The 22,940-nt window shown below is 33.4% G+C and overlaps 2 protein-coding genes and 1 long non-coding RNA gene across 6 annotated transcripts; 1 reads left to right on the top strand and 2 right to left on the bottom strand.

Annotated features, from left to right (window-relative positions):
* Positions 1 to 1,270: 1,270 nt before the first annotated feature.
* Positions 1,271 to 11,801, bottom strand: LOC114365513 (transmembrane protein 145). Its single transcript, XM_028322109.1, has 8 exons — positions 11,094 to 11,801; positions 10,601 to 10,876; positions 10,366 to 10,525; positions 10,039 to 10,176; positions 8,775 to 9,030; positions 7,735 to 7,839; positions 7,124 to 7,488; positions 1,271 to 4,559 (listed from the first exon to the last, which is right to left on the bottom strand). Exons 1-7 carry the CDS (start codon positions 11,567 to 11,569, stop codon positions 7,343 to 7,345), a joined length of 1,557 nt encoding a protein of 518 aa, XP_028177910.1. The 5' UTR covers positions 11,570 to 11,801; the 3' UTR covers positions 1,271 to 4,559; positions 7,124 to 7,342.
* A 220-nt stretch (positions 11,802 to 12,021) lies between these two features.
* On the top strand, positions 12,022 to 17,603 carry Pi3K21B (phosphatidylinositol 3-kinase regulatory subunit alpha). The gene is made up of 4 exons (XM_028322110.1): positions 12,022 to 12,634; positions 13,200 to 13,892; positions 14,026 to 14,331; positions 14,421 to 17,603. The coding sequence occupies exons 1-4, from the start codon at positions 12,555 to 12,557 to the stop codon at positions 14,554 to 14,556; spliced, it is 1,215 nt and encodes a 404-aa protein (XP_028177911.1). The 5' UTR covers positions 12,022 to 12,554; the 3' UTR covers positions 14,557 to 17,603.
* Positions 17,604 to 20,971: 3,368 nt separating this feature from the next.
* On the bottom strand, positions 20,972 to 22,557 carry LOC114365516 (uncharacterized). Of its 4 annotated transcripts, none has more exons than XR_003656962.1 (5): positions 22,376 to 22,557; positions 21,707 to 21,814; positions 21,512 to 21,599; positions 21,330 to 21,399; positions 20,972 to 21,142 (listed from the first exon to the last, which is right to left on the bottom strand). It is a non-coding gene; the product is annotated as an uncharacterized LOC114365516 (long non-coding RNA). The 4 variants fall into 4 exon arrangements; XR_003656961.1 differs by having other exon boundaries at positions 22,388 to 22,557; XR_003656960.1 differs by lacking the exon at positions 22,376 to 22,557 and adding an exon at positions 22,087 to 22,177.
* Positions 22,558 to 22,940: the final 383 nt, after the last annotated feature.

The following is a 22,940-nucleotide window of genomic DNA, read 5'->3' as shown; positions in this document are numbered from 1 at the left end:
ATTCTTTATAATATATCGTGTATATTTTCCTATTATTATAATAATATATTGGATATTTTTTCTATTATTGTTGTCAAATTGTAGAATTTAAATAAATCATAAATGCGTACTATATTTTTATTCATGTCGATAGTAGATAAAATTAATGTAATATTAGAACTTTTCTTCTGTGAAAGTCCTGAATAAGTTTTGGGGCGCCTTCAAATCAGAGGTCTGAGGAAGCGCTGTAGTGGCGCTACTAGTTTCATGAAATTTCTAGAAGCGCAACAGCCGCACGTCTTTGTCATGGTAATGGCGCTGCAAGCTAGCAATCGCGCCATAGTGGCGCCACTGTAGCGCTGCCTTTTTTCGCCTGGAATTTGAAGGCGCTAACTGTTCCCAGACGTCTACGGGCCTACTCAGTTGTCCGATTTATACATTTTAGGTTGAATTTGTCACTAGCACTAACATAGAATCTCGAGATGAAAGAGAAGACGGCCGAAAATGTGGACAGTCTTAGGCGAGCAATTGGTGGTTATTTCAGGGGCAATTAATTGTCTTATTCAGAGCGATTATGCCAATTGTGATGTCAAGGCAATACGTAGACGTAGTTAATTCAGAGAGCAAGTACATTATTTTGCTGATAATAAATAAAATTACTCAAAATTGCCCATATAAGAACTTTGCGGTTGCGGAGTAAGCCAGTAGATTATTAATTTCTAAGTTGAACAATTAATTTCAAACAATGTATTCGGTGTTACAATTGTATGCTTACACACTCATTACTACTTGTCAAAACTTGGCAGCGACTTAATAATATTATTGGTTTAATAGATTTGAGCTCCAATGAGCAGGCAGCAAATATTGTAGCACCGTTTGTAAGTAAGAGTTCCACCAGGACGTGTAGTAAAATGTTTTAAGTCAATTACAATTCAAAACAACCGATCTACCTACTAACTTGTACTTCCAGTATTATTTTGAATTATAGATGAAAGTCTATTTCTTTTAAAGACATCGTTATAACTGTTAGAACTCGAATCATTATCATCCATAGGAATAGTAATGAATAATTTTATGTCGTAGCTAAAATAAATTAAGGTAAACATCCTGTACGTAGATATCAAATCTGTTTCTTATTTTAACTTTCAAGTGCTGTGCTAGCTTCTAATTCTGTTTTTATTGTATGTACCTATGTGTGTGGGTAAATAAATTATTGTTGTTGGCAGATTGATTTTTATTGTAAAAGTTTTAGGGTTCTAAAAGAGGAGTCAGGTAAAATTAAATACAGGAATATAATACGAAAGATTTATTTACAATGATTTCGAAGGTACATAAAAGCTTACATTTAAATATAATTAATAAGTGAAAGTAACATTGTGTTTAGTGAACTGCACTGGAGATTGCGATAACCCGCTTGTTTCAAAAGTCCATTTCATGTAAAGAGCATGTCCATAAAATATTTTAGTAGAAAGGTTCCGACTAATTGAACACCGCACAACATCGAATTAGCCTACAGTACTTTTGATAATTTCATTAAAGGTCCAAATGCACTTACATTCATCGTTGTAACATGGTGCGGCAAAGACCAAGGCGCATTTAACCGACGCGGGTAGACAAATATTCGCCCAGTTAAGTCATGACATCAACACGAATTAGAAAAAGAAAATTAGCAACTAAGTAATCGATTGAAATAATAAAATGCAATTTTTAGTAAGGTATAAAATCGGCTGCCAGGATTGATTTGCCGTTGACGTTGCAAGAGTTGCTGTTAAAAGTAAGCTTAACACCTAGTGCGTTTGGACCTTATTATCATTTTACGAAAAACTGCTCCGCGCTCATATGCAAAAATAACAAAAATATGATTAGTAGTTCAACATTGTGATTTATATCGTATTTAATATTTAATTGACATTACATCATCACACCTTTACCTTGTGGTAAATGTTGGTAGTAACACAAAAATATAATTTTCAGTAAAAAGACAAGCGCGAAGCATGTAGGTACAAAATAATATTCAAAATAAACATTAAAGCTGTACTTATGTACTTACAAATGTTATTATGTTAATAGCATTGCATTCACTGAGATGACTGAAAGTATATCTATATGTATAAGGTAACATAAAAAAATAGTTTCGATCTCAAGATAAATATCTAAATCTGTATTCACTGCCGTTTTATTTTACAACAATATGCTGAGATTAGAGTCTCGGAAGCAAGTAATAAATATAGTTAAAAGAATCAAGTCTAAATATAAAATTTGAGTTTAATAACAGCCAAAACTTTCGCCCAAAACTCACGTAGGAGTCAGAATTGCAAATTAATAATAGCGCACCTCAATTTACAAAATAATCTCCGTATGTTAAGATAATTATGAATAGATACTTCAAGACTGTATAAATAAAGGATATCAGGATAAAAAATAAGTATCAATGTATCTAAATAACAAATTCTTGTATCAAAACCGCGTATAACGATGATCACATCAAACATGAGATCTAATTGTACTTCAATATTTTATCCACTTACTAATAAAAATTCACTGTACACAAGTCCATAATTTTATCGTAATATTCGATATAAGTTTACGCTACGTATTTGTATAAATGTAATACATAATAGTGTTTAGTTCATAAGAATGTTTCAGCGTTATCTACTCGTGTTTTAGTAATACACGTTTTCCATTTACATACAATATTCCATCGTTTCTTCTTAATAATTTAACTAAATTTTGTATCGGAAAAAGAACTAAAGCGTGCTTGAAGCAGATCTAGAAGAAATTTAAATAAATTGTAGTCAAAGAACATGAAGTGAAGCCAATAATATAACTTTCATAGAATTTTAATCTAGGTACTTATCGCAAAAAGTACATGAGTTGCACAGCTTGACTTGACAGTGAAAAATGTATTTGTGCTGGTTTCTTACCCTTTAAAAATTTCACTATAATTTGCTCGCCACACATCCTCTGGTACTTTTTCTAAACGCCTTCCACATAATGAAGAAACATCAATAAGAACACTATTTATATCTATACAATAGTTTAGCTGGCAACACCAATAATGCATTGTACAATCTCCGCCACGGATCCTACGCACAGAGGGAAAAGGTGTTTGCGCAACCTTGTAGCAACGCGCAACGTTTTAGAGGTCGATTTAACCCTAAAGTATGTTTACTTCGCTCAATTTTAAGGTGTAGTATTAAGTAGCATTTAAAGGCCCAAACACGTGCCGTAGGTAGAGTACGTATTAAATAAGTTCTCAAATTATTTAAGTAGTGAACTACTTATTTTAAGTTATTTTACTCTTCCACCGAGTGCTCAAGATCCGTGGCAGGCATTGTAATGTAAATAAGTACGACTAAGTGGCGTGCATCAATATTAATCAAGTACTTCACCACAATATCCCTTACATTATAGTAAATTCTTTTAACTTTTTTACATCGTCTAACACTAATAAATATTGACTATCTAGCTTTCTCATAGATAAGTACATGAATTTACTCCAAAGTTGGCACATACTTTACATTTTGTTCTTATCTCGTTTGATTGAATATTATGTCCCCTAAATAACGGAACATACCAACATACATTCATATAATTATTTGTGTGATTACCTCTTTTCTAAACTTAGTACTATATGTTTCAACATTCAGAAGACATCGTCCACATACGTTTTTAAAACATCGAAGTAAAATATTCACTGTTTGTATATTACTAACATTAATAGGTACAACAATTTACAGTATGTACTTAGAAGGCAATTTAACCTGGAATACTTGTATGGACAATCATTACAAAATAGTCTAGCTACTGTTTCGACGGGCTAATCCCACCTCTCGTAAAATGCAAATCTTGTATTTGATTTACAGATCGGCCGTTGAATGCTAACCCCCTAGACAAGTGGCAAAACGTGACAGTTGTAATGTCGAAATACGGTCGAAAGGCCGTTTTTTTTTGTATGGAGTTACATCGCTCCGTGAACGGATATAATTTTCGATTCGATCAAATAGTGCCACTTGTCTAGACCTACTGATTTATGTACGCGAGGCGGGTATAAAATCTATTACACCATTTGCTTCTCAGAATAGGTAAAAATAAACATTCATTATTATTTTATAGCTGTATAACTAGATGTCCAAATTATAGACATTGATTAAGAAGTTAGAACTCCTATGAATCTGGTCGTATCGCGACATATTATAGTGCCAGTTTGTGTATGGCCGATGGATAGTTAAAACAGTAGCTTATTCAATCAGTAGCGACGTAACACAAATGGATATGTATTTCACTCATACCTTTACATTGGCTAGTAGGTATTATAATTTGTGCTATTAAAAACAACGATAAAACGGACCAGTCGGTCCCCAAAGTTTACAATCGTTTGGTACACCTATAAAATAATTATTTCTGAAACCCCAACTAACGACGAGGCGAAGTGGTTATCCAAATAAAAATTTACAAGGAACCTTATTTTGTTTTTGTGATCACTGATTAAAATTGAAGTTTAGTTATAAAAGAAAACGGGTATAATAATATTAGTACCATGGTTTACCCCCTTCGCCTTAATTGAGTGACCATATTAAGGCGATTAGTTTCCTCAATCCGCGTGAAATGGTCATTTCGTAAAGCCTACTCCTCTTATACTGCTGGACAGAAATAGTTGAAAAAAATATATGTTATACAACAGTTCAAGGACTACATTTGACACGTTTGAATTTTTCCTTCGTCTCTTTGTTGTGGATTAAAAAAATAAATACGGGACATCGATTTTTTACTTCAATTCCCTACTCCTCCCAAACGGCTATGTTAATTTTAAAGATTTTTGCACGAATAGATTAAGAATTCTTTAATCTTTAAATGACACGTTGCGTTTTTCAATCGAACATTACTTTCATTCATAAATTTTACTTTTGATAAATTCCGAACGTTTTGCTGTTGAGGGGGCCTTCGCGGGGTGCGGGCGGCAGTCGGCCGCTGGCCTTCAGACGGGGAGGTTGTGTTACTCGCTGCAAACTGACATTAGCGATCAAAATGAATTTTTTCTTTGGCTGAGTTGCACCACCTGACGTGACCTAACTTTGACCGTAGCTTTGGCGATAACCGGTGTTTTTTTGTATGGAGTTTGACAGATATTTGACTTTTGTCAAATTTAAAATAAGATGGTGCAACCCAGCCTTTGTTTGACAATATATTTTATGTCAGAGTTGTTCATAGAGTACGTTCAGTCAGACGATACGATTGAATTAAGGCATGCTTGGACGCTATTATCTACCTAAATAGAATCTATTAGTGTAAAAAAATCGACTCCAAAACAAACTGCACTAGATAAGTAAAAGTAGAAAATATATTCCGTTATTTATTTACTAGGTCAAATTTATACCATGATTGATATTTTCGGAGTCGGTGGTAGCACTGGCAGCCTACGGTTTGGTAATTTGTTTTGGAGTTGGTTTTAATTTTTAGTGAAAATTAATTTATTTCATGCTTTTGTTGTTGTTGACCCTGTTGTTGCTACTGAAAGTCGACATTGAGACCATATTTTTTATGTTAAGTGCTGTTATCTATACATATGAAAAAAAGGGTCTTGACAGACAGACGGACGAATAACAGAGTAATCTTATAAGGGTTAAATAATTAGTTGTTTCCTTTTGAGGTTCGGAACCCAAAAAATATATGCGCGTTGACTTAGGAACCTGATCTGTTTTTTCGTTGGTTACTATGAACCTTATTTTTATAGTTATTTTATGATTTTTGAATGCATCGAAACTTTTAAATGGAGAATAAAATTGGCCTATTGAAAGTCTCCGTATGGGAAATATTTTGTCAAAATGACAATTTTATTCTTGAGATAAAAGCTCAGATAAAAGATGATAAGTATGCAATAATACGTAATTCAAAGTCTTTATTTCACGCATATATACCGACATAAATAACGACATCTGATTGAGTTTATGAAAATGCATCGAAAAAATGGTTCGATGAAATATGCGGCCATGAGAGCTTTGAAAATGAATGCAGTGATGTAAGTATCTATCTAACATTCCTTCACTAATTTGGAACGTGTCTTTTTCTATTATATACCTAGATTCTGTCCTTACGCAATTTATCTGACTAAAAGCTTGTTACGAGATTTAGGTAAGTTCTTGTAGATGTACCTATTATTTACCTATCCGTGTTTTTTTTAGATTTACTTTAAAATTAAGTTACGTTATGAATGTATTTTTGTTTACACAAGTAAATCTCGCGACGAGCTTTTAGTCATATAAATTGAGTAATGATAGAATCTTTATTTTTTATTCTATTCTTTTTAGAGCATACAAAACCTTGTTTTTTAAAGAATGTTTTTCTTTTAATTTTAATTTAAGCATTTTAGTATTTATGATGCGGAATTTACTACGGCGTAGTAGCATCGTTTTTCTCTAATGTAGCTCGTAATAATTCGAATAATTCTTATGGCCACATTCCAGCTCCATCATCAGACCCTGTTTACATATAGAATTGAAGTAGGTACTCGTGATTTGTAAAGTAGTTTACCGTAACTATGTAAACCCTAATGTAAATAAATAAATACAAATCAAACGAGCCTCAACTCGATGGAGTCGTTTTATTCCGGAGTTCCTATGGGGTCACTGACTTTCCAGCTCTATCATCAGATCAGCTCCATGTCATCATAATATTGCATTGTCATCCGAATTGCATGTGTATCCGAAATTTTAACTCAATCGGTTGTCGTCAGGAAATGGGTCTAACTAATTCAGCTTGCAAAATTCCACCCGAACAAACATAGTTTACACACAACATACATTGTAAGCTAAATAAAATAAAATAAAAAATATTATCCCATACAAAATGTTCATGGATTTGTAATTTTTGTTAAATATAAATACCTTACTATACGGTGCGCTAGTTTAGAACATTTCGGGCGATCACTTGCGCCTGGGTTGAATGACATCGACATCAAGGTTCATCAATTCAAGTTTAAAATAATAGGCAGTAATGTATGAAGAAAGAGCTTCTATTCTGTACCTACCTATGCCCGTGTATTTTTGATCGGTGTCAAATCGGAGTTTTCGTGCGGGGTGCGCGGGTGTTGTGCGAAGCGTGAAGGTCAAACGCTCAAGGTCATTGAGGACTCTAATCGCCTTAATCTATAATAATATAATTTTTCTCTAGGTACGTAGGTGCTTGTAATCTTTATTAGTACGCTGTGTGTAATCCTTGGCAGTGGGAAGCATATACGTCAAATTAGTATACCAAAACCGTGCTACCCACCAACATTAGCTGTAGTATTTTCGTTTTGACGCATGTCATCTCCACTGTCAATGTCATTGGGACAGTCCTCGTCCGGGGGCGATTCTGGGAGGCGCTATGAGAAGACGCTGCCGTTTTTGTGCGCGCGAGTGAATATTACCTCTTCGTCGTCCGCGTTGACGCTTTCGGACGTCAGAGCGACGGTGTCGCTGTGAACCACGTGCGGCGACTCGTTGAATTCGTCAAGCTCTTCTATTCCCGCTGTAATGGTAATAAATATTATAAGCACAATGGGGTGGGTGTGGCGCTAAAAGTTCCTAAACATTTCAGGGCACTAGTCCTATAAAAAAATAGTCAAATGAAGTGGTTATTCTTACGCTAGCCATTAACGCTTGGATAAGGTTGTAATAGTCATCCTTGCATAAACCTAATACGTAGGAAAATTATCTAGCTATTAAACCTGTTTAATTTGAGTCATTCGTTAATTATTCGGAAATATAATAATACCTGTATAGTCAGATGGCGCTAACAGCAGATACTGCTCCGAGCGAGTCGGCCATAGCAAGTGCGCCATGACACAAAACGCCAGGCAGTCGGCAGAATATGTTATGCCTGGAAATCAAAACAAACAATCTCGTAAAATATTTTATCGCATCATCTTTTAACACTTCATCATTCGCTTATCAAACATTCGGCAGTCAACTATCTATAATCTAAAGGACGACAGATAATATTCCAATGGCAGCATAACATTTTTGCCATAAGAGCAACGCGGGCTTCTTTATAACTTGAATACCCACATTTGAAGTCAATTATAGGTTCTGTCCATCGAATTATTAATGACTAGCTAAATAGCTTTGTTCACGTGAATCTCGGTATAACACAGACTATCTCAAGCATGTCCCCCTTTATAAACGGGGATAAGTTTTCCCCTGGGTATTAAACTATATCAGTAGTTTTTGCATTCAAGAGTAACTACAACCCGGTCGAGTTAACTATGCACCTGACGACTATGACGTCACATCGACGCTCTTTTTTTTATCGACAACGAGGAAGCTCTTGGCCTGTATCTCACCAGATGGTATACCGTATGTTGTTGGTATACCGTAATAAATAAATAGATGGTAAGTGAGGATCAGTTCGAAGGTGGAAGCGAGCTTCACCCGGAACCCTCAACCACGGAGGAACTGGCTATCTTACCTCTAACTGCCGGAACACAACAATGCTGTTAACATTGTTGTTATGGCGACAGACTTAGATAAGATGGTGGGTGGTAGTAGCTAGCCAGGCGGACTTAGAACAAGCCCTACCACCAACCACGGCGGTTACTCTTGTACGAACGGGGTAAACTCGGGGAAAATCGCGGGTGAGTGCGAGATATACCATCCATAGAGGTTCATTCAATCCATAGAGGTGCGAAGTTAACTCCACCGGATTGTAACAAACATCAGTCCTCATCAACTTCCACATCAAATAAAAAACATAAATGCGCCAGCTTTTGCAGTCATCCTTTTTATAAATTAATTATTGTGCTAGGATATACATACCCAGTATAAACTTGAACCTCCAAAGCGGGCTGATCTGCAGCGCTATGAGCGCGATCACTGGTAGATACACGAACCAGACCAGACTGGACGCGCCGAAATGCAGGAGGAAGTTCAACTTCGGCATGTTGTGCTCGTATATCATCGTGTTGCGTAACTCCACCACGAACCACGTCATGATGGCCACGCGGAGAGTCAGGATCAACCAGCCGGGCCATGTTTGGTACTCGTCTATTTCTTCGATTATGTCCACTTCCGTCTGGAAATATAAATAGTGTGTAAGATAATATTGACTGTTTACTGTGATTTAGACAGAGAGATCGTAAATATACTCAACATCAAATAAATCGCACCTTCCACGACGCGAACTTTAAAGATTTTCTTATGACACAATCATGGTGCCACAACAATATTGGTGTTATTTGAAAGCCCAATAAATAAACTTAAAAAAGAAAAACACATTTAATTTCCTAATAAGCGATTAACATAACCATAAATGTGACTTGAAAAAAGACCTCACTTGGGGCTCACCTCTGGGACCAATTAGACCAATTTTTTAGGTTATAAAATCAAATAATGATCTTACGTGTCCTCTTTAACAGATGGATAGCGATTAATCCCAATTTAACAGTTTTATAGCCAAAAAAGTAGGCTCAAGCGTAACTACCTATTTTTTGAAGAAGTGACTGGATCCTTCTAAAGACACATTTTTGGGGTAAAAACTTTTCCTTTAATGAAATGAAGTTAAGAACTAGGCTTTTAAATGGTGCCAATATTGGTGGGAAGTGGGGATGCATTGTTTGAAAGTGCTTGTCGCGGGAGGTGCGATTAATTTGATGTCGAGTGTATAACGTTGTCGAAATTGTGCCGATTTGATTGTTATCGTTTTGTTTGAAGCTAAATATTATTGGAAGAATATAAGTATATAGGGCGTCCTTTGTTGATAAATGGGCCTGATACACAATGTGTGCCAGTATTATCATTAGTCATGTTGGACATTTAACACATTATAATAATTTACCATTGATCTGCCAGGGTGGACTCAATTTATTACAGCATGAGGAGACATAAAACATTAACATGGGATGTTCACATTATGACTTCAAATCTTTAACTGTATACAAATGTGTGTGGACATTTTGTCTATACTAAATGATTAACAATATGTATTCTAAAAATATAATATTTAAGCCTATTTAAAGTTTTCCTCAAATGTTTAAGTAACAAACAGCACTAAAACACACAAAACAGTAATTTAGGTACTTACAGTATTCCAAACATAGAGAAGTATGTGCACTATTCCATAGGCAAGCCATACGCCAAAAACCAAAGGCTTGTAAGTGAGCTCAAGCCTGGTCACAGCCCAGCCTTTAGCCAGTAATAGGAGAAGTAACATGAACAGAGTCTGAAAAACAATAAACATATTTAAAGATAATACATTGTTTCAAAACTTTCAAAAACAACATGATTACTTGTTAAAGACCCTTGTGTATTTAATTGATTAAATTCAAATCAATAGCCACTTTTCTATAAGAAATAATAAAACAATACATTATAATGGAGGCCAATAAATTATTTTGATATGTTAACATACTCTGCTCATAATATCAAAAATGTCCCCAGCTGCTGCTAGACCGGAGAATCCTACTCCGTCCACTGCAAACTTGACGGTGTGGAGAACATTGAAGCATAAGGCTACAAATTCCAGTACAAGACTGAATGTGAACAACTTGGTTACAGGATGTTTTTGAGTTCTGAAAAGTAAAAGTAAAGTTCAGTTTAGACAGTCTGAACAAAACTGTAATTTCTTTTTTAAGTTATTAAGTTACCTGACAGCGTAAATTTGTACTGGCAGTAAAATGACGTAGCATAGCCAGAACACCAGATAAAGCTCCAATGTGTTCTGCCGATCAAATGAGAACTGGTAGAGCAATGTGTTGTACAGGGACAGGTTAGGGCTGCCGTTGACCAGCCAGAAGTCATATTGGATAGTTTGTGGGACTTTCGTGAGAGATTTGCTGTCCTTCGTGGGTGCTCCACTGTAATGGTGCCAGGTGCAGTTAACCTCATCTAAGTAGCATGCCACCATAGACACATACCAAAACCTGTAACAGACAACTGAAGATTGAATACTTCCAAAATATGACCAACAAATATGGAAGGATTCATTTATAAAGTAATTTTAAAAAGTACTCATGATCATGATTGTACAATTAAAAAACAATCTCTTACAATATTATACAATGGGCACTATCTGGGACTGGGAGCACTGAGAAGTGTTATAACGGTCAGAGGGTAGGGAATCTAAATAATACAACTTACCTTGGTTGGCCAGTATTTTGAATAACATATGTAAACTGATTTTTCTTAATTACATTCCATGGAGTATCTTCGTCAATACACAGTTCTCCTTTCGGGCAAGGTATTCTTCTGAATAAGTCTTGCCCATATGCATTACATTTTGGATGGTAGGCTGAACTATTTAAATCCTNAAAAGGCAGGAACATCACCTGGCATGCCAGCTCTTTGTTTTCTAGATCTCGATTCTTGTAATAATTTATAAAATGCTTCCCATCTAACACAGCAAAAGTTATAGGATACTTAAACTGTTGATTTGAGGTGATGTTTCCGAAAATGTAGCCATATGTTTCTTTCTGGTAGTGAATATCAGTCTTTTGAAAGCCGAACTTTACCAGGAACTTAAAAAAGTCATCTGTTGAGAAAGTTCCTTTTATATGTGTAGAAGATACGACTAGGAACACAAAACTAAATAAAACTATTAGAATTTTAGTACACATATTCGACAATTTCTATCACTGCATTAAATACATTTCGGAGATTTAAATGTCCTAAGGAGTTGTAAATATTATTTCATGGAATTAACACATATTATTTTAACAGTCGATCTGCAATATTGTCACATTGGTAATGCCTATATATGTAGTTCTAAAAATTAATGATTTATCTTCTCCACATTCCTGAGGACACCATCACAAATAAAACAACAGACGTCAACTGTCTGTCAATTTGACATGATTTATGAAACGTCGGTCACATTCGGATACACAGTTCCTTGCTGGCACAGTCGTCGGTTTTCTTCGAGCAATACGATTATGTTACGATTGGTAAAGACCTCATAAAGACCTATGGAGCCACCATAATAAAAACAGAGGGCAGTGCAGTATTCACAGAAAAAATCGGTTTTACAACACTTGTCTTGATGACACTTTGCTACCGATTAATGAGTGGATCAGTGGACAACACTAGTTCATCCATGGCGGAATGGTGCTTGGCATTGTAAAATGCTGTAAAAGCTATGTTTTTTATAATAACTGTGAAAATGTGTCACTAATCAACGTATTTTCTCTTGTTTTAATGTTATATTTTAGAAATATCAAGTTTGGGTTATGTCTATTCGGAAAGTACGAAGAACTAAGTGCCATAGCAACTATCTTCAAACTCGCCCATTTCCTTTGTGATCTAGATACCTCTTTTTAAAGTGTTGGTTAACATAGTCAGTGATAATTTTATGGTGTAATTTGTGATTTATTGAACATTTAATAATTTCAATTCGTTGCGTTGTGAAGTTATCGTCTTCGAATGCACAGTAGGATCATAGAAATGCTTTAACCTCAAAGGCGGAAGCGTATTACTAGCCGCTCGGATTGTACAACCTTGGAGATCAAAATTTTAGTTTACCCTGTTCATACACTTGCTGAAGATAAATTAAAAGTAGAATTAAAACAAATAGACGTGTCAAAGTGAATTGACAATGAATTAATAATGGTCGAAATAGGCGCTCCGCAACAATCAGCTGACGAGAGCTTGGAGAACGCAGAATGGTATTGGGGCGACATCACCCGGTAAGTTAGACTGATTTCACGTACTGAAATATAACTATTCTCTCCATTTATATAATTTACCTAGATACGTAGGTCTTTTCTAGCATGATGAAATGATTTTACCCACAAAATTAGATAACATTTACAAGTAGGTATAAACATAAATGTAATAATTATACAATACAACATATTATACTAGCAACTTTGATAACAATATTTTACATAGAATATTCCGTATTGAGTTTATAATTATTAATAGGAAAACTGGGCTCATTTCCTATTAGAATGATGCTATTTATTTGATAATATAGGAAGTATTACTAAACATTCTAATTAATTAAATGGTGCATTTTTAAAATTCAATAATGCACCTTGGTAGGTACTTTATTATCTATAAAAATAATTACAAAAGGCAAATGAGTTAAATGACATGCAAAATTGAAAGAAATTGTGTAATTTCTGTGGCATTTAAATGAGATGAGTCTAGTCAGTCATGCAATAATGTAATGTTGTGCAAATTAATTATAAAAAATATATTGACCACCACACAATTTGATTAATAAACATTTTTTTACTTTAATTTTAGGGATGAGGCCACAGAAAAGCTCCGTGACACATGTGATGGCACATATCTAGTCCGCAATGCTTCTAATAAAGACAGTGGATATACACTAACGGTTAGGAAAGGCGGCACCAACAAATTGATTAAAATATACAATCAAGATGGCCGTTATGGATTCTGTGAGCCCTATGAGTTCACCTCCGTGGTGGACTTGGTCAGGTTCTACACAGAGTATTCACTTGGACACTGCAACAACAGTTTGGATATTAAACTTATGTACCCTTTATCAAGACTACAAGAAAATGATGGGGGTGAAAATGATGAAACTTTGGAAACAAGATATAAAGAGATACATAAAGAATATGTACTCAAAACTAGGAATTTTGGAGAAAGATCTTACAAATATATGAGGCTCAGGGAAGAGGTTAAATACAAAAGACAAGCCCTCGATGCCTTCAAAGAAGCTATCAAAAAATGTGAGGAACATTTAAAATTACAAGAAAAAATGATATCTGAAGCTCAACCTCATGAAAAGAATGGTCTTAGTGAAAATTATGATCAATTAACATTAAGACTAAACAGCTTGAAACAGGCAAAACTGCAATTAAATAGCTTATTGAGGGAAGCCGTTGAGTACAGCCTGTTACTAGAAAGAGAAACAACTAAACTCAAATCTGAAGTGATGCCTCTCTATAGTACAAAAGAACGTTACAAAGTGTAAGTATAAATTAAATTGAAAATCAACAATATTCTTATATGAAATTATCTAACTGCAATCTTATATCAAAAGCTTGATTTTTAATAATTAGTGTTACCTTTTGATCAAACAATGTATTATTGTGTGTTACAGATGGTTAAAAAGGCGAGGAAAAACTGATGAATATTTGCAAGCTTTAGAAGACGACAACACACATAAACAACATAAATTAGAAGAGTTATATGCCCATCGAGAATCAATAAGTTGGAAAGTTGAGAAATGTACACGGGATATGGCTGAACGTTTACTAGAAGGGAAACCTCAAGGAACCTTTTTGATTCGCCCTAATTCTACTGGTCAGCTGGCACTGTCCATTTGTTGCAATAACATGGTTTATCATTGCATTATATTTGAGACTGAACGAGGATATGGTTTTGCTGAGCCTTACAATGTTTACAAGTGATTATTTCTTTTATTCTTATATTTTGATATATTTTTACTTTTTTCCATAATTTGTTTATAATAAAAAGTCAATTATCTATTTTCAGAACCCTGAATGAGCTTGTTTTGCATTATGCAGTTAACTCATTAGAAGAGCATAATGACCACTTAAAGACAACATTGAAGTATCCTGTAAATGCTCATTTGGTGAAGAAACCTGAGAAGAAACAGCAAGCAGTATAGGTAACTATGCGGGAGTTAAGGTAAATCAATACATGAACACAAAATGGCAAAAAGATATGATTGAGAGACTTATTTAATAATTATTTCACAACAAATTATTGGGTACAAATGGCATACCTTAATTAAAGTGGGTTGTTTTTATAATTAAGTAAAAACATACCAATCATAAATTAAATTGTAGTATGGCCTTAACTCTTCTGCCACAACTATACCAATAAGCCAAAAACCATGAGAATTTGACAAAATTGTCAGTAGTTTTGTAATTAAGTCATGTATGTATATTTATATTTCAGGAAATACTTGTTTTTGTCCTCTATTCTGTGAATAGATTGACAATGTGTGAAATATTATTTGTAAACATGTCCTAAAATCTCATGTACCCAAATATTTACGTAAATCTAAACCACTATGAAAGAGTTATTGCATAAAACGCACAAATAAGTATACCACCTGCTCCTAAACTATTGTTTTAGGAATAAAAAAACAGAAATATCATTTGAAAGTTTTATAAGAACGTGAACATCAAGATCTGTTTCAGCTAAAATATTACAATATTATGGCAACGAAAATATCATTTTTAATGCGTCCAAAATGCTTACGATTTCAATGTTGTAGATTTTAGTGGAGTCAATGATGATTGATTTGGTACCTATTTTAAGAAACCAGATATTGACGCCTGCATAATGTATGTGAATCTTCAGTATGTATTTTTAAGACATGTTTTGAGTGTATGGATAGTGTTAGAGAACCTAACGATGATATAAGTACTAGCTAGCTAGTAGGATATTGTGAAGTTTTGAATACCAAATGCATTGAATGTTGTTGGTATTGTTATTCATACTGTCTTTAATTTTGTTCATATAATTGTGATAGTAATGTGATAAAATGCATACACAATAATAATTGTTTTAAAATAACCCAGTTGTAGTTTGCCTTTAAAAATTCAATTTCTTGTTTTTTATGAAAAGTTTAGTTGGATATCTGTTTTTTAGTTTCAAAGTAATGAAGATAAACGCCATTAAAATGTGATCTTCCGTAATTAATTATATTACATTTATGTAAAAATGTTTTGAAAAGGATTGTGGCCTTGTCGGATAAAAGAATTCGAAAGTAATTTTTATGTAAGGAACTGATAAATTGAATGAAATGAAGAATGAAGATGGATGTATTTGGAGGTTTGAATTATGAATTAAAATGGAAAAAAATTAAGATTTTGCAATATTCTTGAAATGATGTGATGGGAAGAACAAGATTAAATAAAACCTTGGATTGTGGTTTGACCAAAACTATTATATTGAATGCAAACCTAAACACCTTCATTGGTTTAGTGGCTTATGTATAATAATGTGTGTGCTAGTAAGTCTGTTACGAACTTTCAGGCATGAAAATATTTTAGTATATGTATGTACATAAAAAGAGTTTAATTAATATCATTATTATGTTTTTGATGTCAAGAAAAATAAGAGAACATATTTATATTTACATTAAGATGATGTTACTGAATGCTTTCTCTAATCTCTATCTTTCTTTTTACTGTACTTATGTGCAATATTATAACATTTGTAACAATCAAAGTCTTTTGAATTAAAACTGCTATACTTGGTTTATAATAAGTGTGAATTGAGACCAATAAAAATGCTTCAACAGTTTTATCAAAAGACTGATTACACCATCTCTTTCATCTCTTTGTTTTGGCACATTCACATTAAAACGAGGTATTCTAAAATGAATGTGTTCTTGTCAATTAATGAGTTTCGTTTTATAAGGGTATGTATTGAAGAATGAAGAATATAGTATTGTGAGATTGCAATTGTAATACGTTAGGTAGGAATAACAAATTAAACTGATGGTATTATTAACGTCTACCTTGATATCAAATAAGCCTAAGTTATTAAATTGATTGATAGGAAGTGTAATGCAGGCTCAATATCGATTGTATCGATTGATTCCTTAGTAGTTCCCACAATAAATAAATATTTCCCTAATAGTATCGTATTCATTCAGTACCATTGATTGACTTTAATAGAAAATAATAGAAATAGTAAAAAAAAACGTATGTATATGTAATCGCATTTTCAGAAAATATTGTTTGTCACCTAATGGATATTATGTACCTAATAATAACCTTTGTGTTGATTCTGAAATAAGTATAATGCGTATTCATGATACCATCATGGATGCCTTAATCGCTTTATGTAAAAAAAACTGATCTGAGAAAACATGACCCTTTTTCATTTTTGTCATCTTGAAATTCAAGAAGAAAAAGAATTGACTTGATACTTCAAAAAAATTACGTAAAATCTTTCTGTATTTTCTATTTTCATTTAAAATTTAAGGTCAGACACAACACAATGTCTTCTTCAAATAGAACGCATTCTGGACGTCAAAGCGCTCTTGTTTACACTGTATTATACTGTTTGACACAGAATGCGAACTGTAGATCTCTGATGCGCTAGAAAGGCTTTCTGTTTGAAGCTTTACAGTCGTTTTACGCATAATCTAATATATCTTTCACTCTTACTGTTTTTTGCAAGATTTTATAATTTGTATACCATTTCAAATTATTACTTTCTATGTGGACCTAATCGATATTAACTTTGAGATCTGTTTGCTTTGATATAACAATAATACACTCCTACCTTCGACATATTTGGATTGATCCAGCTGTATAAAATTACTGTAGTTTGGTTTTGTATGTCTTTATAGCTGTATACGTATTCTAAATATTAAAATTATGGTGTAAGTTCTAAGAACATATTTATGAACAGGAACAATTTATTTAAGTGAGATTATTGAATCGGAGTTATTTTTATATTCAATTTGATATAATGTAATTATTATTTTCAGGTATGAATGTTTTCGAGTTAATAACAATTCAGTTAGGTACTTGATATCTTATGATCTCAACAATGGTTTTAATATCTAAGCTTATGCAATATTATGGTTGTTGGATATCAAAAGTCAATAGAAGCCAAATCTGAATGCATAAGTTGAAGATAAAAGACGAACTGTCGCCATTTTATAAAACAGTGTAACAGTAGTATGTTTTAATAAGTGTTAATAATAAACAAATTGTCAATGAAAACCTCGTTTCCGTTTTTTACCCCTATTTAACTGGTAACTGTAATCATCGTCATCATTTCAGCCATAGAACGTACACTGCTGAACATAGGCCTTCCACAATGGCCGGTTGGCGGCAACTATTATTGTAAGATAATGATAATGAGGCAAATTATGAATTTTTATTAATGTATTGCATTGTATTAAAAAAAATAGAGTTTTATCATTAGTAATTTTTAAATTTTAGTTTTTAGTCATTTTAAGTTAATGTAATATTATAAAATTTATTCATTCTCTAATAAATAAACATTTCAAGTTAGAGTTCACAAAATAGTGACGTCACAGGCTATTATTGCCATCCAAAATCTTCCTTTTTCTTTTTTGATGTTGGCAATACTCGTCGAGGTCGACTTGATTAAAATTTGTGCTATTTTCAAGTGAGACGAGTTACAAAATGGGACCAAGTGGGATGGGACTTGGGTTAATAATGTAACGAAAAATGATAGATGATACCCCTTCCCATCCTTTGAGTCTCAGTGTAAAGTTGTGGTGTTTTACTAAGACTTCATATGGACTAGCTAGGTATTTGAGAAAATAAGAAGAATCACGCTACACTGTTTTGTTTCATTTGCCCACACTCATGCACTTTTAACATATTATAACTATAACTGGAGTGCAAATTTATTTGATGTACCTTTTTGTTGTCTAAATTATTTGTAAAAACTAATTTGTATTCTGTTGCTGTGCCTAAATAAATAAATAAATATTAATTTTAAATTACCTGTAAATTAAGATTTTTGGTTGCTTATAAAATGTAAAAGTTGACAAATTATGACGTCACTTGCTTGTATTGCCATACAAAATCTATGGGAATCTTGTTTTGACAGTTTTTAAAAAGTACGTCAATTGATTGGTGGTGTCGAATCAATTGATGTCCGCTTCGATTCGGCTTTTTTTTTTTTAAATTTAGTGACGAGCTTTGTAATATTGTATTTGCGATTCGGTTCAATTTTATCGTATCGCAACGTATTAGTTAACAAACGATTTGGGATTGCTTTAATTTTATTGCCATGGCATTAGTATGGACTTTTTAAGGCGTTGCAAAAATGTAACAACCTTTTCTTTTATCCACAAACTATTTTTTTGTAAACATTTGAAAATATCGATAAGTTGATGCACCGCGGTCCGCGGCACAGTACTGAGCCCCGATTACGGTAATTTTTAACGTCAACAATCCAGACACGCTTCTCGATTCTGTGATACGATTGGTCGTTCAACAGCATACGTCAGCTGTTTTGACCAATCGTATTGCAGAATCAGAAACGCATCTGAGCCCCGATTACGGTAACTTTTAACGTCTACAATCCAGACGCGTTCCTGATTCTGCAATACGATTGGTCAAAACAGCTGACGTACGCTGTTGAACGACCAATCGTATCGCAGAATCGAGAAGCGTGTCTGGATTGTTGACGTTAAAAATTACCGTAATCGGGGCTCTGGATTGTAGACGTTAAAAGTTACCGTAATCGGGGCTCTGTCCGTACTCAATATTCGCAGACCTTTCTATGGTTATATGCTATATTATCTTTGGCACTAATTTTACAACTGCTGTTATATTTTAGGCTGACAACATACATAGTATTCTTTAGTCTATGACTACTCACTTCCGCTATAGTTTTGGTGCGCGTCACANTCGGTCACTATTATTTATTTGTTTAACTTCTGATTTGGTTAGTGAATTGGCTATTTCGAAGAATTTACAAGGAGATTTAAATAAGAAGATAGCAATACTACACAGTTCACACTAAAAAGAGAGGTAGGGCCTCAGAGAGCGAGATAGATATAAGTAGGTATTTGACTCAAGTTTTTGTTCTAAGTTTGCCCTCCATTTTTATCTTTAGCTTCATGATCCGAAACCAATGTCCGAAACACAGATTACTTGGTCCGAAACTGTTAGATATTTTTTGTAAAAATGTTTGAAACCTGAAAAAGTACTTAACAGCTAAAAAATTTAAGAGATGTTTTTATTTTCATCTAAACAAAAGTTCAAAAGACATCCATCATCATCATCATCATCAACAGCCCTTTACAGTCCACTGCTGGACTATGAGCCTCCTCCACTATAGTAGAGAGTCCAAAAGACATCCAATTGTGATTATTTGCAATTGTTTTTTGATAATGACTTTCGTAATAAATCAAAACGTAGGTATAGTTCCAAAATACTGAACTGTCCTATCGATGACATTGACAGTGGGGCGCCACCGTCAATACCGGATCGCTGGTTTCGATTTTTGCCATGTTGGAAACCATATAGTTGAACGATGGTAGCGCCCCCCTGTCATTGAGTTTGGTGGGACAGTTCAGCGTGGGTCATCTATATACCTTAGTTCTTTAGAAATTTCCCTAAATGTAAACAAATATGGCCAACTGACATTGACGAATTTTTAGATGTCAGTTGATCTACTAGTGATGCGACAAAATCTCTCGTTAATCGCAATTCTGTAAATGTCATGTAGGTACTACGGACGAACTGCAACCAGACTGCAACAGACGATTATTAGATTTTCAAAGATCGTTTGTATAATTATTAATATCAATCCCTCTTCTGATTGATGTTGAGATCAGTAATGTGATCGTCAAAATAGGATCTTCTTAATCAAAGAAATTTTAATTTTCCCTTTTTTATTTGTTAAGGAAATATAATTTAAATTATACTGTGGGTCTAGACAAAGTGCACAATAAAATCATATACCAGTTGAAAAGTGGTCGAAAGACCTTTTCTATGTGACACTCGTCTGTATAATAAAGCTGAATGCAAAGACTTCTTCGCAAAGTGTGTCGTTGCATTCAATGAAGAAAAAATACTTTGTTGAATATAACCTCGTTTATATTTTATTTTAAATTAATATTATCAAAGTAATTGGTAATTGAAATAATTGAATACTTGAAGTAAAATCGATAAAATTTACAGATTATTATCTATGAATATTGTCTATGACTTACAGATTTTCCAGAGATAGGACCAGAGAGCACAGATTAGAGAGTATGTCTAAAGACAGATAGGAAACGGCCCTAGTATTTGTTGAACGATAAACAAACTGGTACCGAGCTAGATTGTCCAGTAGATGGCGCTGTAAACAATATGGCGTCTGCCGCCCACAGATTAAATATATACCTCTCATACTTTTTTTATGATCCGTTCCGTTTCATGTAATGTGTTTAAAAATAAAACTATTGAAGTATAAAATAAAACTTTATTGATGAAATATAACATGAAATATTTTGTTTACGAAAATCACTAAGCAATAAAACTACTGGATTTTAAAATATTACAGTTACTGTTGTGATAACAGTACATTGTTTTAGTTTTTACATTATGTACTCACGGATTGACATTTGTATGTAACTCATATAAAATATGTTATAGTAAAATAGTTTAATGTTCTCCATAAATTCACACGTTCACTCTCACGTTGGTTCTGTCCACTCCACTGTAAGCAGGCCAGATCTACATGTTTCTCACCACCTGTAAAATATATGTAATATTTAGAGCAAAAAGTCACCGTAAGTCTGTAATCTTCTACATCTACATTCTACACTAATATTATAAAGAGTACAGCATATAAACAAGTGATCGATCTATCTATCTACCATGCCTACTGTCTATTTTGTTTCTAGATTCATACTACTTTGTTAAATGAAAATTAATTTACCTTGTCAAATGTGTACTTGTCAATCAATTACTTAATATAATTATATTCACAGAATCTGGATTCCACCAATCTGTAATCAAATAATTAACTTTTAGGTCTTTCTATTTGATCCTAGATGAAAAGCGTCAGAAGATACGGGTAAGAATGATTTTGAGGGTCTTTTCAATTTTATAGGTACTTACCGAATGTTCTTATAAATAGAAGTTGTTTTAATTGTTATCTGGGTAATTCATCCAACACAAATCTTCCTAATTTAATGCATGGCATAACCTGCAAATGAAATGAGTTCATCATTTGTAATTAAGCATTTTTGGTCTTGTTTTATTGTTTAAATAGGTCTCTTTTAAACTTCATTGAATATGTTGGTTCATCTGGACCTTTTTAAGTAACAGTTGACAATAATGAGCAGCACCAGTGATTCCACAGCAAGCACTTTTATTGTAATTGCTGCTTAACACTTTATAAGTTCGAAGTTCGATATTAACCTCAAACAAATAGGTACTTAGATTCATTGTATAAAACATGTATCATTCACTGTATCCTGCAATCTATGCCTGCAATGTACCTACTTTTATTGTATTTTATGTCCAAAATCCAAAGTATGTTGTTACTCCAAGAAACTATCCATATTTGGTTTCCATTGATTTAAATGGAGTTATGAATGATTTTGTAATGAAGATTTAATCCTTTGTGTGGTTCAATACTTAAAACATGATGTTGCTGCAAGTAATAACCTATCTCGAGTGAAATAACTTACTTGAGAGAATTTTTTTCGTAAACAAACATCAATCCAACAGGCAATCCATGCACATGTAGTTCTTATTAATAATGACTGAGAAATTATTGATTTCAATTAGAAACAANTATTTTATGTCCAAAATCCAAAGTATGTTGTTACCTCCATGATACTATCCATATTTGGTTTCCATTGATTTAAATGGAGTTATGAATGATTTTGTAATGAAGATTTAATCCTTTGTGTGGTTCAATTACTTAAAACATGATGTTGCTGCAAGTAATAACCTATCTCGAGTGAAATAACTTACTTATTAACTTACTTGAGAGAATTTTTTTCGTAAACAAACATCAATCCAACAGGCAATCCATGCACATGTAGTTCTTATTAATAATGACTGAGAAATTATTGATTTCAATTAGAAACAATTAAAAATCGTAGAAAAACACGTTTTTTCGATGAAAAATTTTTGACGTTTATTTTTTTTTAATAATGTCACAGTTGTAGACTCGAGACCACAGTTATGGATAGATGCAGCATGTGTCAAAAATTGTATGAAGCCGAGCGTGCCACTTTTTAAACGTCATTAGTGTCATTTTAGCGAATTTTAGTGATTGCCGCAATGTAAAAATAATCGTATCATCGTACTGCATTCGCAAAGTCATCGAAATATATCGTGTGACTCGATTCGACATTAATTAATTCTGATAAAACTGATATTTTGTTATTTATAGCTAGTCTAACTGTGGATTAAAATAAATTCTATATTATAAATTTTCTTATTAATTTGCAAATCATATTTTTATTGTGCGTATATCAAAGTAGTGATCGTTATTCCATTATGTTAAATAGTACTAGTAATTCATACTTAATTT

Source organism: Ostrinia furnacalis, unplaced genomic scaffold, assembly GCF_004193835.3.
Source record: "Ostrinia furnacalis isolate ACB-3 unplaced genomic scaffold, ASM419383v2 OfSCF7594, whole genome shotgun sequence".
Classification (NCBI taxonomy): domain Eukaryota; kingdom Metazoa; phylum Arthropoda; class Insecta; order Lepidoptera; family Crambidae; genus Ostrinia; species Ostrinia furnacalis.
Note: the sequence above shows the minus strand (reverse complement) of the source record. Positions and strands in the feature narration are given on the sequence as shown.

Bases quoted from the DNA above. Each gene is read 5' to 3' on its own strand.
- Pi3K21B (XM_028322110.1), top strand. From the start codon at position 12,555: ATGGTCGAAATAGGCGCTCCGCAACAATCAGCTGACGAGAGCTTGGAG. The intron at 12,635-13,199 runs GTAAGTTAGACT...CTTTAATTTTAG, and splicing joins TATTGGGGCGACATCACCCG to GGATGAGGCCACAGAAAAGC. The intron at 13,893-14,025 runs GTAAGTATAAAT...TGTGTGTTACAG, and splicing joins ACAAAAGAACGTTACAAAGT to ATGGTTAAAAAGGCGAGGAA.